Raw genomic sequence first — 17,837 nt, forward strand, 5'->3', positions numbered from 1 at the left:
CATATTCTGCACCTTAAAATCGTGCGGCATTCAACGTGTTAATAAACGATCGTTTATTTAGAAACGTGGAAGCAATTGTTTCTCTAAAAATAGCATCAATATGTATTGCTATACAAACGTTGGAATGATAAAATAGCATCACCGCTGAAAAGAAGTCGCCGATAAAGTGTTAAGCCACAGGCCGGCTGGATTCGCGTCAGTAACGCACTGTAGGTGGACTTACCTTGCCCCTATGATATCACGAGAGCCAGGTTCGCTGCAACGGTCGGTATACACATGGGATGAGGCATATTCCATATCCCGGAATCGTGCATGTACCTGCATATATCCATCGGTTTGGCACTGGCGAGAGGGGACGCGGGGCCCCGCCACCCTTCGGGCTTTTTATCTATTTCCATTTGGCCCGACGCCAATATTTCGCTAGTGGAAGGCAATATTATCTCTTTAGACCGGCCCGTACGGTATATGCAGCGTGCACGCCGCTAGTCACACCAAGGCATCACGGGGAAACCACTGTGACGCGCTGTCGTCATAGTTATCCGACGATCCGCACCTGATCCGTCTCGTGCTTTCAGTTTTCATCGTGTATGATGACGTTATAATCGCTCCGCGACAACTGCGGTTCTTTATGCACAGTCCAATTTTTACGTACGTAATTACGAAAAAGGGGTTATAATGGAAAAGCGTTTTTTCCTGGTTATTTCTGGTTTTACATGGGCTTTTGGATTGTGGCGATATGAAATTTTTGCACTTTCGAGGTGTTTAAGTAGGAGAGTAATGTAGCGAAGATTCCTTTGATGTTTAAAGTATTGACTCGTTGACTTACAAGAGATGTTATCGAAACCGAAAATTTAAGAAGCTATGAAATTTCAGTTTCAAAGCGTGGTTTCACTACTGAAAATTGCAATATTAAAGGCTTGATTTTCTTCACTTACGCGCGAAGTTTTATCATTTTCCCTTGTTAGAATATCGTAGTAGATTCGTGGCGAATATTACAAACAGAATTCGATGGGTATGAGAGTTATTTAATTTAGGGCGTCTATTTATGCGCAAATGCGTATAATTTGAGAGTTAACGATCCCGATAGACTGTAATGTGACTTTTATTTTATTCGCTACGTTCGTGATTCGCAACGGATAATCTGAGCAAACTGGCATCATTTCGAAGTTCTTCGGTATTCGACGATTCGTACCTTCCGTTTTACGATCCGCCAGGTTCTTTACGACTTTCGAATCAGTCTGCCATCGTATAAAATTCTTAAACGGTCGGCAAACTGTCCCAGATTATTTACGAGTGGACCAGATCGCAGATTTTCAGTTGATAGGATGCGTCCGGAATTGTGTCGATCGTTTTACCGTTCCGGGACTCGGTTGAGGACTTTGTTTCCCACGGCCACGTTAACCCTGGATCAGTAATCTTTCGTCAAAATAAAAATCCCGATCTATTCTTTAGGTAGTTTAATTTATAATATTGTTATACAGTCTAATTTACTTATGTTTCTCTGCGTTATTAATTTAAAACAGAAGTGCTAAGATTCATGTCTTTTTTGTAATTTTCATATTTGAAGTTTCAATTTTTAATACGAGTTATTATAACATATTATAATATATATTTCTAATTTCTAATTGTATTATTATAATACAACGGAAATATTATATTAATATTTTTAACTCTAATTTCCAAATTTTCACATTTCGTCTCATTACTTCAGAACAGTGCCAAAGTTTACGTTTCTTTTACAATTTTCGTATGACTATGAAAAATATCAGTGAGAACGATGTAGTCTAGTGATCTAGGGTTAAATATGTAGCCACTGGACACATAGTCCTCACCAATTATCATTTCAAATATACTCGTTTAATCGACCGGCATTGAATCGCGGGTTCAATTTAACGTTAGAACCGACGGTAATGGTGGATTAAACATTGGCACGTCTCTTATTGAAACGGGACGGGTTCCACCATCCGGCCGGTTTTTAATTATTCATCGGCTGCCATGCGATTCGATTCGACGCGAAATGACTCGGACATATAATGTTTCCTCGGCAAACACTGCCGCTGATCTTTCCTCCATCGTTTCCGATTCGTAATCGTGGCTGCCATTGTTCTTCGATCGTGATTGTGAAAATTTCAGTTCAACTATCGCCAATCTTTTCACAATTTTGGATTAACCTCCTGATAATACCAGTCGCAACGCTAGCGACACGTCGGGAAACAGTTCTTAACGCTAAAGCTATCGAGCAATTAAATCGACTTCTTAAAATTCCTCTATAGAAACTCCAAGAACGCATCTATTGAGACTTTAATTGATTCACAATTCAGTTTGCGTATTGCTAAAGCGAATTCTTCAACGATCTCTCAAAGAAACATCTGTCATCTTTTTAATAATTGTAAAAAGAAGACATTAGGAATGGGTCATTTTCACTCATCTGGTAGGTTAGTGTTAACCCTTTACACTCGAAAATTGTTTCGCTAGGTATATTCCTATTATAAATTAAGGGATAGAACGTTAAGTGAACTTTAACACTAGAACTACCGGATGGGACAAAATGACCCATTTCTAAATTCTTTTACAATTATCGAAAAATCAACAGATCCTTCTTTAAGAAATTTCCAAAGAAATTGTTTTAGTAATACGCAAACTAAGTTTTGAGTAGCCGAAGTCTCGATAGACGCACTCTTGGGGTTTCCATAGAAAAATTTTGAAAAGTCAACTTAACTGCTTGGTAGTTCTAGTGTTAATATTGAACATTAAACTTTGTAATTTTCCTGTATCAAACCAAATGGCGACTGTGAATCGCCTCTCGAGTGCAAAGGGTTAACTCTTAGCACTCCAGGTTGTTTTGTAATCTATCAGCAGCTAATTTTTATAGTATTCCTAGCGAAAACTAGAAATTCTATAACATTTCTTCGATCTCTTATTTTCCTTGTTAGTGCAAAATTTGGATGTGCGGAAGATCGAATAATTTTAGGGTAGTTTCTTTAAGATACATTAAAATATTTAATATTATAGCTGGTGCAATATTGGAGCTGACAGAGTTCGTAGGGTTAATATACACGCCTAACACCCGGGAACTTTGAGTACTACTGATAGCATCGCTATCCGTGAAAGTCACAAACAAATCGATCGTCTCTTCTGATCTCCACCCCGTTCGAGATGTTTTCCGTATTTCAACCTCGTCCCAGAAGATTCCCGGGGAATCCTTAACATCGTGGCCTGGTGCCGGTAGGGGGTGACGCGGGTCGTATATCCGGTTTTACGGCGGGAACCGCCGACTTTGGGAAACATATTGCTCGAAGAAGCGTTGTCGTCTGGGCCGGTCGCGCGAAAATGCGCCCGGCGTGTTTCATGGCCGTTCGTAAATCGAGGAATTCCCACGCTCCAGGCAGATGTAATCGGACTTTCCCAATCTTTTCCTCTATTTGGCCCTGCGAACGCCGGCCGTCACTGGAAATCGATTCCCACCGGCCACTGCCTTTTCGGTTTCGGTAAGAACCAACCTGGACTTTACGGCCGCAGCGTGGAATAACTCAGTAGGACTGGAATTAACCCCCACCAGGTTACGATACAAATTTCGCTAACGGCGAATTTCCTTCGTTGCGGTGACCGATTTATTCGTTGTCTAGGGATATTTAAGGTTTCCTGGTAGAGAGATCATTTTTTCAATTTCTTTCTGTGTTGAGGGTATGTGGTGATCTTAGTTGAATTTTTTGGAGTTAGAAATGTATTGTGGTGGAAATCAACTCGAATTTCCTTCGTTTAGTGACCGATTTATTCGGTGTTTAGGGATATTTAGAATTTGACGGTGGTAGAATGGTAATTTTTTATATATTTTGGGTTCTGAGGGATATCTAATAATTTTAGATGAATTTGTTGGAGTTAAAGAGATATTATGATCGAAAGGAAGGTGTTAATACCGTTTTAAGTAGTACTTGATTCATGTAATGATCTTACATGAATTTTCTAAAGTTAGAAAGGTGTAATGGTTGAAGAACCACGTCAACAGCGTTTTAATTCAACACTACCTGCTATTAATCACAAGAGCCAACAACAAAACATTGCATTACAGAAAATTATTAGTTCCTCGGGAAAAATGATTCCTTATATATTCACTATAGTTCCAATCATGTTTCGAATTATCTATTTAAAATATATTACATAACAATATGATATCTGAGTTTTTCTATGTATAGTGATATAAGTTGACCTCAGTGAAAATTGCCACCCGCACAATTTAGTTTTCTGAAAATTACCCGGTGCGCAATGCGTTAATAAATACAAATCGTTAGTACACGACTAAACATTTTCCACGTCCTGGATAATTAAAAAGATTAACTTCAATGCTTGAATGTCACTAACGGCGACATTAAAAACTCTCGAAAATCCACTGGTAAAGTCACTACCCCCGTAACACGGCATTTATGATCTCTGCACAGTAAACTTTAGTCGATACTCGATACAAGATGGAATACTTTTTTACAATCTACCCTCGCCTCGGTTACCAATCTTGCGAAACTAGGAATGCTCGTGCCGTAAACCCGTTCAAGCTTCCAGCGGAAACTGTCTCATACGTTTTTACGTCCACCGGAGTATCGGCTGGTCTTTAATAATAGTTGTTCGCGAGACAAAGAAAGGAACCTCATAGCTCGGTCTCGAGATTCGCGGATTCTTTGTCGCGCAATCGTCGTAGCAGGCTTTGTTTTACCCAACGTTTCGTACGGTTCTATTGTCGGACATAAGAACGAATCGTTTCCACGGAGGCCGGGGACAGCCTCGAGTTTTTCCGTCGCAAAGTTTCATGGAAATCGTGATTCGGCCGGCACGCTAATAGCTTTAAATCCTTCCACCCCCGCGCTCCGCTGCTCGTCGATTCGTAGTTAGTCCACGGTTCCAGGAAAATTGCTATTCGATACCGCGCACCGTTGATTTGTCTCGATGGAGATTGGTAGCTTGAAATCCCCCCGGAAGCACCGGAACACAGTTTTATGACGTAGCAGTCGCATTTTGGTGCGGCCGTGTTCTCATTTCCTTGAAAATTACGCCGCGTTCTCAGTCTTATTGTTATTCAATACATTCTACAGAAACAGTTAATTGTGGTGAAATTTGAATTTTGAAACTGAAAGGTTGAATATAAAATGTTGAATAAGGTATTAACACATGAAACGTAGAAATAAAACGATTCTGCCCCATAATGTATGCACGATGTTTCAAATAATATTGTTAATATCTCAGAAAATAATGAATGTTTGCAATGAAAAATATTGTCGAGTGCAAAGTATTAAATCATTCGATCAAATTTCATTAATATGATGGCAATTATAACTGAATGTCACCGCATTAGGTAGTATTATCTAACATATAGAAATATTTTCGAATAATCATCGTTCAATTGAGTGAACTAAAGTCGATTTGATTGTGTACGTTGTAGATTGTTTCTCGTGGAATGGCGAGAGCAAATGACAACCTTTAGTCAAACGCGAAAACAAGTTTTTATTGCCAGAAGATGAATCTTCGTTTTCCTCTGGGAAATATGAAAATTTTCTATACTTTACGACGCGAACAGTGAGCAAAGTTTGCAGTAAAGTTTTTACGGAGGAACGGAATAGAGAAAACTGCGGCAAATAGAAGAAAATAGAAGGAAAAAAAAAACAGTAAATCCCGACACCGCCACGGTGTTTCCCACGCCGCGAAAATGAAATTAATCGGACGGCTGGCTGGACGTGTACAGGGACGAAGGAAAAAAATATTGGCCCGGTCGAAGCCTGTTTTCATCCGGCGAACGGAACGATCTGCCACCGAACGCTGGCTAATCTGGTGCATCGTTCTCTAATCCGTTTTGAAAAATCAAAAACCGCCTTTCCCGGCTGCGCGGCGGCCATCTGCTGCGATCACTGGGGGCTGAACTATCTAAATCGAATGGAAATAGAACGGGCACGGCCCGGTTTGGTTTAGGTTATCGGATCGATTGCTCGTTTTGTCGTCGAAAGGAATTCCAAATACTTTCCACTCCCGGTTGTTTCAGTTTCTACATTGGTAGATTCGATTTGGAGATTGATTTAACTTGGCTCACACGGTACATCTGTCCTCTTCATTTTAATGGAATATAGATAGCTTGTTATTTATTTTCGACATATCCTTGCGAATCTTTTGTTCTGTATTCTCTTGCGAACTAGAGGCTATTATTTCATTAGTTCTATGTGTACCGTTCAGAATAATTGGGAATCATTTGATCAGATTTAAAATTCTGTTTTCTTTTGTTCATTTAATTGTATATCCATTCCTATATTGTCCGATTAATTGGTTTTTCAATTGTCATCCTTCCTTTTGCTTCTGTTTGTAAGAAAAATTTATCATGTAATTTGTTTACCTCTATTTTGCAGCCAGTTATTCGAATACATAGTCGCGGTAGGAAAAATGCTAGTACGGTTAGTGTTGAACTATCAGACAGACGTCTCAGCGTCGCGTCGCTCCTGATTCCGAGTTTTTAAAGCGATTTATTCCGCTCAGGAGAGCGCACCGACGATATCGACTTATATCCTCGATTTCCACGGAGTAACTTTCGGATTCGGCAACGGGAAACTTCGTCGAGCTCTCGTGTCGAAGACGGTAATCGTGCCTTTCAACGCCTCGCGGAGTTCCTTAGCTGGATCGCCTGGAAGGATCGAGTTTAATAACACGAAACTGATGGTCGACGATCGATACGTCCATTTCCGATCGACGCCGGCTGAAAAGACGTCCGTTCCGTAACAGTTTCAGCTCGAAGAGTGCATCCCGTGTCGATAGTTGCGATTCCGATGCCAGTCGATATTTTAATATTCAACGGTGTGCTCCGTAATCGGCCGTCATCGAATTGCATTTTGTTTCAATAACAGGAGTGTTTCCGGACGAAAACATGGATAGGATCGTCTATTCGTTCTGCTTGTTTCGTTTGAACATTTGCGACCCTTTTTCTGTCGATCTCTCGTATAGGAAGTTTCTTTCAGTTTGATTTCTTATTGTACATAAAATTCAAGTTTATTATCGATCAAAGTAATATATAATAAAATATATTATCTATTCTCTTTTGGATGTTAATAAATGAGTAATTCATGCTGTAATTAATTTAGCAATTTTCCACTTTTGTTCCATAGCTACTTAATATTCTTATTTACTAATAAACTAGCAACACAATAATATAAATATATAAACTACTTTATGTGTCAGCTATTAGAACACAATTGTTTTATTAGCTCTTAACAATCACCATATACCAAAGATTAGCAGATAAAACGAAATGACACGAAGTCAAACATACTATTTAAAAATAAAGATAAACTTTCCTAAATAATCATAATGCATCAGACAATTTATAGATAACGAAGAATATGTTTTCGGTTAAAAACTGTTTCGTTTATCTTCATATATAAAAGAGACATAAGAAACCATATTTACGGGATGACCCAATATAAACCAGCTTCCCAAATTACTATTCAAGTCACTAAACCTCGGAACGTTGCAAAACGTCACGATGCTCTAGTATCACGTGTCAAGCAGCCGTTGTAAATGGAAAGTCCCGGATAACGAGCGCTCTGGTCCCCAAGACCAGCGATCGCTGGGATCATCAGTCGGGCGAATCGAAGGATTTGACGTTGCATCGCAACTGCCAATGTTCGCAGACCTGTCGATGATCTCTCTTCCTGTAGAGGTGAGCGAGCGCGTGGTTGTCGTGCCAGCCGGGCGTTAATTATTGACACGACGCTGTCGGTGGGTACATAGAGGCCGCGTGACCCTGCCCGATGTTCCTGAATCGTCGCAGGAACAAGGATCCGCAGGCGTATGAAGTACGATACGTTGCTCGAGAGATGATTCCCGAGACAACGCGTAGATAAAGAGGTGTTTTTTTCCTTCGTTAACGCCTTACGCGAACGCTCGAGATGTCAAGGTTCTTAAAAATATTCTATTTTTACTTCACTTCTTCTTTTACGCCTATTACGCTAATTGAATAGCAAGTTATGAAATGAAGGTAAACCAGTTGAAGGATAAATATCTGTTACTGGAAATAGAAACGAAAGGAGAGACGAACATTGAAAACCCATAGCAATAATCTATGGACTTTAATGACTTATTTCCGATTTTTTCGTTTTGTAGTTATTAAAAAGATAACAGATGTTTCTGAAGATGAAACTGAATTGAAAAGCAATTAATCCTTGGAGTTTCTATAGAAGAATTTGAAAGAGTTTAACTGACCGTAACTATTGAGTGGTTGTTTTAGTGTTAATCTATTAATTAGATTCAATCCTAATACACCGATAATTAGATTTTTATTGTATGAATTGGCCATTTTCAGAATTGTTCCATTACCTGCTATTTCATTATCAAAGACTATCATCAGAAATCACGATTATCACGATATAGACCTACATCAATGATTACCAGCGTTAATAATTCTATTTAATACGATAACAGACTTTAACTCGATAAATCGACGATTTTAAAAATACACCATTTTATACTAGTATTTTATTATCAAAGACTATCATCGGAAATCACATAATCATTATCATCCACGGCAGGTTTCAGTTTTAGAAACTAATTTTCAACATGGACCGTAAGAGAATTCCTAAAGTTACAGAAGGCATACGCTTACAACCGTTTATTCATGTTACAATCTACTGAAACGCAACAGGGTCGGCTTTAGTGCACAGTTACACGAGTCCGTGTCATTTAGCGACGCGGACGACACGAAAAACGCGAGAGTACGTGCGAGATACCACTTTCATTCCGGATCTAGAAAATTAATTTCCGACGTGACCTGGCCTTGGAAAATTGGATAAGTTCGCCGTGGTAAAGACTGCGGGGTAATTTTGGGTCTGTGTAGCTTCCGTTCCGTGACTTTTTTGCTTGTTACTATTGTTCGTGAACCGGTGGTCTAGCGATCAGCGTGTTAGATAAAAACTTGCTTCGGCTCGTTAGGGAACTTTAGAATTACAGGAGGGGTAGGTGGAATTGAAAACGTTATTTTCTTCTCTTGAATACGCGTTGTTTGCAACTGTCAAGGACCATTCATTGCTTTGTACAATTGTGGGTCTTTATTATGTATGAAGCGTGTAATATTATATTAATTATATTATTATATAATTAATTATAATATTACACGCTTCATACATAATTATATTATTATATAATTAATAACTTATAATTACTTATATTATCATATACTCAATATTTTAAAATTCATTGTATCAATTACGTTATAATACTCATTATATAATTTATATATTATATTATATATAAAGATAAAATTTCCTAAGATAAACAGAAATTTGCTTTCTCGATGCAATCATTTATAGAGATAAGCAGAACGAACACGTTTACTGGCTCCATAAAATAATTTTATCTATAACAGCCACTCACTGATTTTATCGTTAACATTGATTTTCAAGTATTCTTACTGATCAAACAGCTAACTCATTTGTTATATCGATTCACAAGTTTGAATTACCAGGTTTACACGTAAATATCCATTAAAAAATTTTTTTACAACCAATTGCCGCTTTCGCGAGAATAACTGGTCAGCCTTGCCGTATGATAATAGTCTAGTCAGATCCGCCAGAGTTATTCGATGTTAAAAGTTTCTCGGCAGAGAAAATGGAGCATAAAGGACATTAATAAATTATGAGGCGAGTGGTTGCATCGTTAATGGAAAGTAACAACCCGGTTAGAGCTCGCGGGACGCGCAGGGAAAATCGGAATCAGGCGACTCTCGGGTACTTAAACATAATAGCGTGTCTGTGGAAACAGAATAAAGGAAATAACCGAGGCAGAGGAGATGCGCCGACGTTGCCGAGGTGATTGAAGTTTCCTAAGCTCTGAATCTCATGTTAGACAGCTTCGCTTAAGAAGATTCTTGACGCACAGGGAACGTGTACGTGTATGTAACTCTCCGCGAAATGAACAGGGCAGAGGTAACGCGCAGGGGATGATCATCAATTTACCTTGAGCAGTGATTTCCTTCTGGTTCAGATACAACTGTCAACATTAAAACCGGCGAGCAGTCAAATTGGATTTTTCAAATGTTTCTGTAGAAACTCCAAGAGTGCATCTGTTGATTCAGAATTCAGTTGAGGCCTTGCTAAGTCAATTTCTTTAGTTATTTCTCGGATCTTCAATGGTGTTTCTTCAATAATTAAAAGAAGGAATTTGGAATGTGTCATTTTGACCTTTCTAGTAGTTCTACTGTCAATCTACCGATTTTATGCATTTATAATTCTCATGGTAGATGTTTAGTAATAGAAGACTGTTTCTTTGTCATCAATATAATAACTGACAAAGTAAACACCTATATATTCTATAGTAAACATAAAATTCCATATTTTTTAAGATATATATAAAGTATAGTATGTAGTTATATAATTTTATGATTTCTTAGGAGAATAGATAAATTCATTTCGTTGTTGATAACTCGTTATTTTTAATATTCGTTCAATTCAATTAGAAGTTTCATTAGACATTAAAATAATACTTTTACGTCAAGGAACGTTACATTAACCTCTTGCCCTATGATTTCTTTTCCAATTGCGCTCAACAGAGATTTCACAGTCCATTAGAAACAGAGGAAAATTCTACACTTATTCTATATCTACGTTTACTCAGTAGCATTACAATTAATAATAGAAAAATAATATTCAATTCAGACATGAAAGGACGAAGTGATACCTAACGCAATATTATAATTCAAAGGGTTAATACAACAAGAACTATTTGCTACTACATTATTCCCCAAGACTAACTCTCACATCTGCAATGAACAATTTCCAATTAAAACGTAACACAAAAACAAAAACTCCCACGGTTAGAAAAATCTCCCACCCCATTGGACGGTATTAGCTCAATCAGCAGTTTACACAGAAATACTTTCGCTCCAGTGTACGTTCCAAAGCAAGAACGCGTTAAAATTCATCAGTACTGGAAAGCTTGGATAGAGGCAAGACTGCAGCGATGTGGGACAAAAACCGAGGCAGCGAACGAAACCACCCCTCTGTGTTCCAAGACACGGCATTCGGAACGGGGACGTACACATTCGCGAAACAAGTGCATCGAGATAGAGGGAACGCAAGGGACACGGAAAAAAAGGGAGAAGATACAACGAAACAGGAATATGTATTCTTCTTTCGGTTGCCGCTTGCCTCGCTCCCTTTGTTTCACGTTGTTTCGCGTTGAAGATTGGGCCAAGTGCACCCTTATTTCCCCGAGTTTATAAGACGCGAGACGAGCCGCCGGGGAGGCTTTCAACGGGATCAGAATTATTAAGCTCAGTCGCGGAATATTATGAAACACTTTTCTCCTCGGGAATATCTTCATATCCACGTCTGCATTCGTCATGGTCCCCGTCCTTTCGAAACCTCGCCTTTGACGGATTAAACTTCGCCTTTCGCGTCTGTCCTTTGAACTTCACCGCTGCCTCTTAGTTTTCTGGTCAGTTTAACGGAGAACGTTATAGAGTTTGCTCGTTGTTAGTGGATTTCGAGGTTTCGTGAACTAATTTGGGGACATTAGGGTTGGTCAGTTGTCTTTTGGTATGAAAAAGGGGTTAATATTCTATTTTATAGTATGTACATGAATTCGTTAGTTTCGGTGTTAGATTGATAGTAAACTGATCGATAGTATTACACATAAATTTCGTAATGCTAAATGAAATTAATTTCTTGATGACGCTTAATGTAAAATAACAAAAAATTAGTCTCTCTATTATTGATTGTACTACATTAAAGTGGAGATTTTACGTTTGCTTGCATTTCTTAAGTTTGTATTTTATACAAAAGTGTAGGAATCTGGTGTCTATCAATTTTTTCAAAGGAAATAACTTTCCCACAGTGTTGCAAGAAGAACAACGACTATAAATCGGATCGTTTCGATTCATTTTCAGATTCTGGAGGAGCAGAAGAACTTCGAAGACGAGATGCGGCGGCAGCTGAAGTTGCAAGAGCAGGTGCACACCGATCATCTTCGAGAGGCACTCACGGTAAAGGAGCGAGAGGCTGAGAGAAATCTGAACCGCGCACTCAACGAACAATCCGAGGCCGACAGTTTGAAGTACAAGTCACAGCTCGCTTCCATTGTTGGCAGATTACGTGGACTCGAAACGGCGCTTAAGGGTGAGTTTCCCTTTACACTTTAATTTCATTAAAAATGTGTGCATTCGGAATCGGATACGAATTTGGCGCATGTTTACTTATTAATTCTAATATTCAATCCGTATAATAGTTATTATTTACAAATACAAAGAATAATATATTCTTTATAAATTATTGGAATTATTAATGGAATTGAATGTTAATTTAATCACTCGCGAAGAACAGAATACTCAGTTTTACTCTCTGGAACTTGTACGTTCTATAATTTAATGGTAGTTTAACATTAGAACTACTCGATGGGTCGAAATGACCCATTTCTAAATTCTTTTACAATTATTGAAAAATCAACAGATCCTTCTCTAAGAAATTTCTAAAGAAATTGTTTTAGTAATATCCAAACTAAGTTTTGAGTAACCGAAGTCTCGATAGATGCACTCTTATAGTTTCCATAGAAAAATTTTGAAAAGTCAACTTGACTGCTTGATAGTTCTAGTGTTAATATAGCAGTGATTCATTTGAAAATATTGACAAGCACTAAAATTGTGTTTGCATACGTTATGATTACAATATCACGAAAACCTCGAAAATTCAAAGAACACACAACGATTGGAATACAATCGAATGGTCTGTTTTATAAAAGATTAAAATCCCATCGAAGCACATGAATTTATTTATAAATTCCATAGTAAATAGGCTGAAACATTGCGCAAGAATCAAGTTTGGAAAAGAATTAAGGAAAAAGAAACAGTTTCATTCTTTATAAACGTGTTTACACGTTCCCCATAGAATTCTATAATCTCCTCGGGTTTCTCGAATATTTTCGCTACATCTTCCGCCTTTGAAAATCAAACAGCGGTTCTTTCAACGGCGGAACCGATTCGAACGGGGGAACTCTAGCGTTTGCTTCGTACACTATAATTTAATTCGACTTTCAAAGAGTGTACGTTTCGTACCTGCCTCCTCATTTAATAAACAGAGTTCCGAGGATCGTTCCGAAACATAACTCGGAGAACGTTTAGTTTCGAAAGTTCGCGGGGCTCTTGAAAAGCTCTCGAGCAATTAAAACTTTATTTAAAGAGTAATTTCCACCGAACTCTCGATGCCATCTATTTTCCCCTAGCGAGACCGCCCGCGGGACCTAATATAGTACAGGGTGCACCATAATGTATCGGTGTCAACGCAGGATTCGATAGGGAACAAGGTTTATATATCATATAATTTATCAAATATTATTATATAACACTTACATAAGATTACATACTACAAAGTAATGTACAAAACATAATTGGATATAGTTTGCACTTGAATAAATTAAATCTAACATGTGCGATATTCTTCTCGCCATAACTTTTCAACTGCAATGCTCTCGTACTTCATTGTAATTACTGTGACAATATAGCACACAAAATATAACTAGCTACAATTTCGTATTCGAATAAATTAAATCTACACACGTTTTGCTATAATCTTTCAACTTCAATTCTCCAAAAACCTCGTACAAAGTGCATATTACTCAATTCTTCAATTAACTGTACACATTTAAAACAAATTTCATAACAACTGAATTGCGAATAATTAAAAGTCGTGTCCATGTAACAACTGCGATAACAATAAAAATCACTCAAGCATATACCATTCCACACATTTTCCATGATCAATAGATTTCAACTGCAACAATAAAGTAAAATGCATTCTACAATGACTATTATTGAAATTTTCAAAATCGATATATAACTACAGCATCACATCTATTTTTCATTTTGTGTTAATCGATTTGCCTAGTGATCTCAAATAGAAATTACCATCACACGACCTATTTTAATTTCTCCCCTCCTCCCTCTTCCTAATTAGGTCCCACGCGTTATGGTGCACCCTGTATACACACCAAATAAAGTCCAAGCGCTAAGTGAACGTCCGCAACGCTGGCAGTGCTTTGTCCTTGCTCGTAGCGACCAGAGATTCGCCTTTGTTGTTGTCTAACCCCCAACTGCCCCCGTCCCACGTCCTCCCCGGCCATTATTTCGTCCCGTGCCGCTTAATTACACAGGCAAAAACGAGCGCCTTAAGTATTGCGCGGGCGACGGTCCGCCCGTGTCCCTCCGGGGGACGTTTTTGGGACGTCCCGATCCCCCGGCGGCCGTTTTTCTTTCACTTTGTGCCGTGACGGCGCTCGCGTGGAAGTTAGATCCGATCGGATTAAAGCAGAGCTCGCTGCCAGGCCCTCCCAGAGGAGGACTGAGGTTCTCGCGAAATTAAGAGCCCGCGCCCGGAAACGAATCGCGATTACATTTTGTTCTGGAGGGCCTTGGACAACTCTGGCGTTACCGCGTTCGGTGGAGGATTATTGTTATTAGTCGATGTTAACCCTTCGCACTCGACAATATTTTTCATTAAAAATATTTATTACCTTCTGACTAAGTATTACGATATTTTTCGCAACTAACACAATTGATTATCATATATAAATTAAGAGACAAAATTATTTTACTTCGATGTTTTATGTGTTGATACAGTACGCAAGGTTTAATATTGAATTGAAAATTTTATAAGTTCGCTGCGTCGAATCAGGTGACTGTAAGGCGGCCCTCGAATGCAAAGGGTTCGTCGTAAGACACCTTTTGAAATTTTAACTTACAATTATTTTCTCAGTTTAATTATTCTTCTTCAATTGAATTTTGGACATTTCCCACAGTTAATTTTATAATCGTTATTGGAAAAGCCGAAAAGTCAATTCAGAATATGTCACTAAACTTGGAAAATAATTTTAAGTTTGAAATTTGAAGGGTGTCTTTTGACGCCTTCGGTAGACATAGTGTTAACTCCTTGATCTATAATATTCTTTTTTAAGTTTGAATGAAAGTACAGCCTTACAATGATATTTCGGCGATAAACTTGGTCCTAGTTTCTCGTGACTGTGTTTTGATTTTAATACGCTTACGGGCTTCGTGCTTGTGCTTTCATGGTGGTCGAAGTATCCATGTTTTAAAAAGCTGTAATATTTAATTTATATTAAAAAAAATAACATTCAGGTTTGTCAAATTTAGTTTAAAACTTTCGTCGCCAGTGACACGATATTATAGGTCAAAGTAAAAGTTTTTTTTAGACGAATAGAGTCTTAGATTAGATTAGTTTCTACAGATAAATTTAAAACTACATATTTTACACGAGAAGAACACGAGCATGAGAATTAAGAGACTGAGTCAGTACAGTTCCCAAATCAGCTTATTAACATTGGAATTTACGACGATGGAGGAAACAAGTTTAGAAAACATTGAAAGGTTCCATGATACATTGCTGGAGGAGCGTGCAGGGTCGAATATTAAACTACTTTTCCACCCGAGATTCAGTATCGCGAGTGAAACTCGAGCAAACACGTTGCTGTAATTAATCATATCCAAGAATATTCTAGATGAACTTAAAAGAGCTACTGAAAGAAGTTCATCGTTCCACTATGCAACATCTAAACGCACGATTAGAAGTTGAACATATAGCCACAAACTATAACAGTTAAAACAATTCATTTACGTCGAGCAAACGCTCACCCTATACAACGAAAAAACTAAAAAATCACAATTCACAGCTTCAAGAAGACTAAGTAAAAGACAATCCTCTCATTGAACAACACAATATCTCTCAACTAATAAAATCCCCATTCAAGTTTACTACGCGCAAAGCGATCTCCGTCGGTTTCAATGAAAAAAAGATTACCAAAGAACAAGAAGGACTATCGTTTACCGAAATCAGCATGCGAAACAATTTAATACCCTACAACAAAGATCCCCGCGACCCACAATCGCGCGCCATATTAAATTCCGCGGCAGTTATAATAAAGTCCGGCGAGACACGGTATCGCAAGGGACCGAGGACAAAAAAGGAGCGACATTCACCGAGAAAAAGAGCAAACTTTCCCGTGGACGGGAACATAGTTTCAAGCTTCTTAAACTCAATATCGGCCGGCAACTTTTCGCGGACTCTTTTTTTTTCCGAAGGAGAAAAGACAGGAACGAAAGGAAACGGAAAAGAAAAAGAAGAAGAAAGGAAAGTACGCGAGAATAGCTTGTTTGTCCCGTTGGCGATCGAGTTCCAGGCCGGATATAATAACGAGGGAAACGCGGGGGTACGGGGCGGGGGAAACTCGCGGAACTGTATAAACGTTAACGAAGTTAAATTATCATTCGCGGGGCTTGCCGGAGCGGCAGTTCCCGCGAAATCTGTTTTACTTATTGCCGCCATAACTTGCCCCGCAGCGGCCGAGGGGTCGCGGGAAAAGAAACAGAGCATGGAAATGTTGGCGTGGCGTTACGTGACCGAACTCCGACCCGTCCTATTAATATTCGAGCGTCGTAGGCCCCCGTATTGGAAATGATATAATATTTTCCGTAACCCAACGGATCGGGCACTCCACGTTCCTGCTATTAAAGTTGGCCCCTCGTGCGATTCGTTACACGCAGCGGAATTATTTAGTGAGTCGAGGCGGGGAACGATTTCTAATCGGTTGAACGGGCGAGGGTAGACTGCGGACGTTGGAATATTTGAATTGTGTTTATTTGGTCGGAATTGCGAGTTTTGTATGCGTTTTTCGTATTACTTTTTAGTTTGGGCCGCTTCCTGTGATTAATTTCGGAGTGTTTCAACTAATTTAATTGTAATTCTCGATTCTTGATTCTCGATGCAATCCTATTACAGAAAATACAGCGCCATTTTCTATATAATCTGTTTGAAACTGACAATACTTTTATAATATTCATTTTTACTTTCCATCCAAGAAGAAACACTGACTAGAAATTCAAAAGCAAGAAGTAGGAACATACTACTCGTTACTATCTGCTAACTAACATTTTTAAAAATGATTTCATAGTACACTATTACGCAAACTTTTTCCGGATTAATTTTACTACACATTCAATTCATTGCGACATTTCGGCGAGACAAAGTTGTGTTAGAAGGACTGACAAACAAATGGTTTAATTGCCTCAAACAACGCGTAGTTTCCTTTCTTTCTATTATCCAAGCAATTGACATACAATTTAGCTTCGTCTTCTGAATGTTTCATAGATTTCACAGAATCTCCGTTCGCGGAGGGTTAAAGAAAAACCGAAACCGATGCTCAGAAGCGGACAACAGCTAAACTGATTGAAGCGGTGATTGTAGAAAATTAACCCGGGAGGTATTATAGGGGTAGATTATGTAGCCCGGTGTTCCCGAGATTCGTCGGTGGTCCGCATATTCGTTAATCGAACATTAATCTGAGATGACGCGCGGAGAAACGATAAGGGATCACAGGAAGTGTAGGTACTAAGCTCGATTCGAGTTAATCCGGATGAGGCCGCGAGCCTTCTGTACCCGATAAAACGGGAAAGGATCACGCCGTGACGCAGAGGAATCGAGCGCGTCGATGTCTCGACGAGCAAAACACGTTGTCGCGGCCCCGAAGAATCTCGGGGATATCCGATTCAGCGATTCCTCGCCGTGTCCCGACCTATTTTCCTTATTTCAACTTCCGAGACACCTTTTCGCGATCGTTTCCTCTCCCATGAGAATTGAACACTTCGATACTTTGCGGTCGAACGACGTAATAGCGACTTTTCTATTTTGATATAAGCCGTTCATTTTTAAAGTGGTATGGGTCCATTCTTGAAAAAAGTTATTTAACGCTGAAACTTCCAGATAGATGGAATTGCGTCGTTTTAGAATGTTTAGTTTGCAAGTATTTAAACGGCGGCG

At 38.8% G+C, this 17,837-nt stretch overlaps 1 protein-coding gene across 5 annotated transcripts in view; it reads left to right on the plus strand.

Moving 5' to 3' along the window:
• The window catches only part of Mitofilin (inner membrane mitochondrial protein mitofilin), an 88,047-nt gene that overhangs the window by 5,657 nt on the left and 64,553 nt on the right, over positions 1–17,837 (plus strand). For all 5 annotated transcript variants that reach the window (XM_031969946.2, XM_031969944.2, XM_031969947.2 and 2 more), the window contains one exon: positions 11,906–12,134. In XM_031969946.2, the coding sequence (XP_031825806.1) occupies positions 11,906–12,134 (229 nt within the window). The remainder of the gene's footprint in view (positions 1–11,905; positions 12,135–17,837) is intronic.

Source organism: Nomia melanderi, chromosome 13 (assembly GCF_051020985.1).
Source record: "Nomia melanderi isolate GNS246 chromosome 13, iyNomMela1, whole genome shotgun sequence".
In the NCBI taxonomy this organism is placed as follows: Eukaryota; Metazoa; Arthropoda; class Insecta; order Hymenoptera; family Halictidae; genus Nomia; species Nomia melanderi.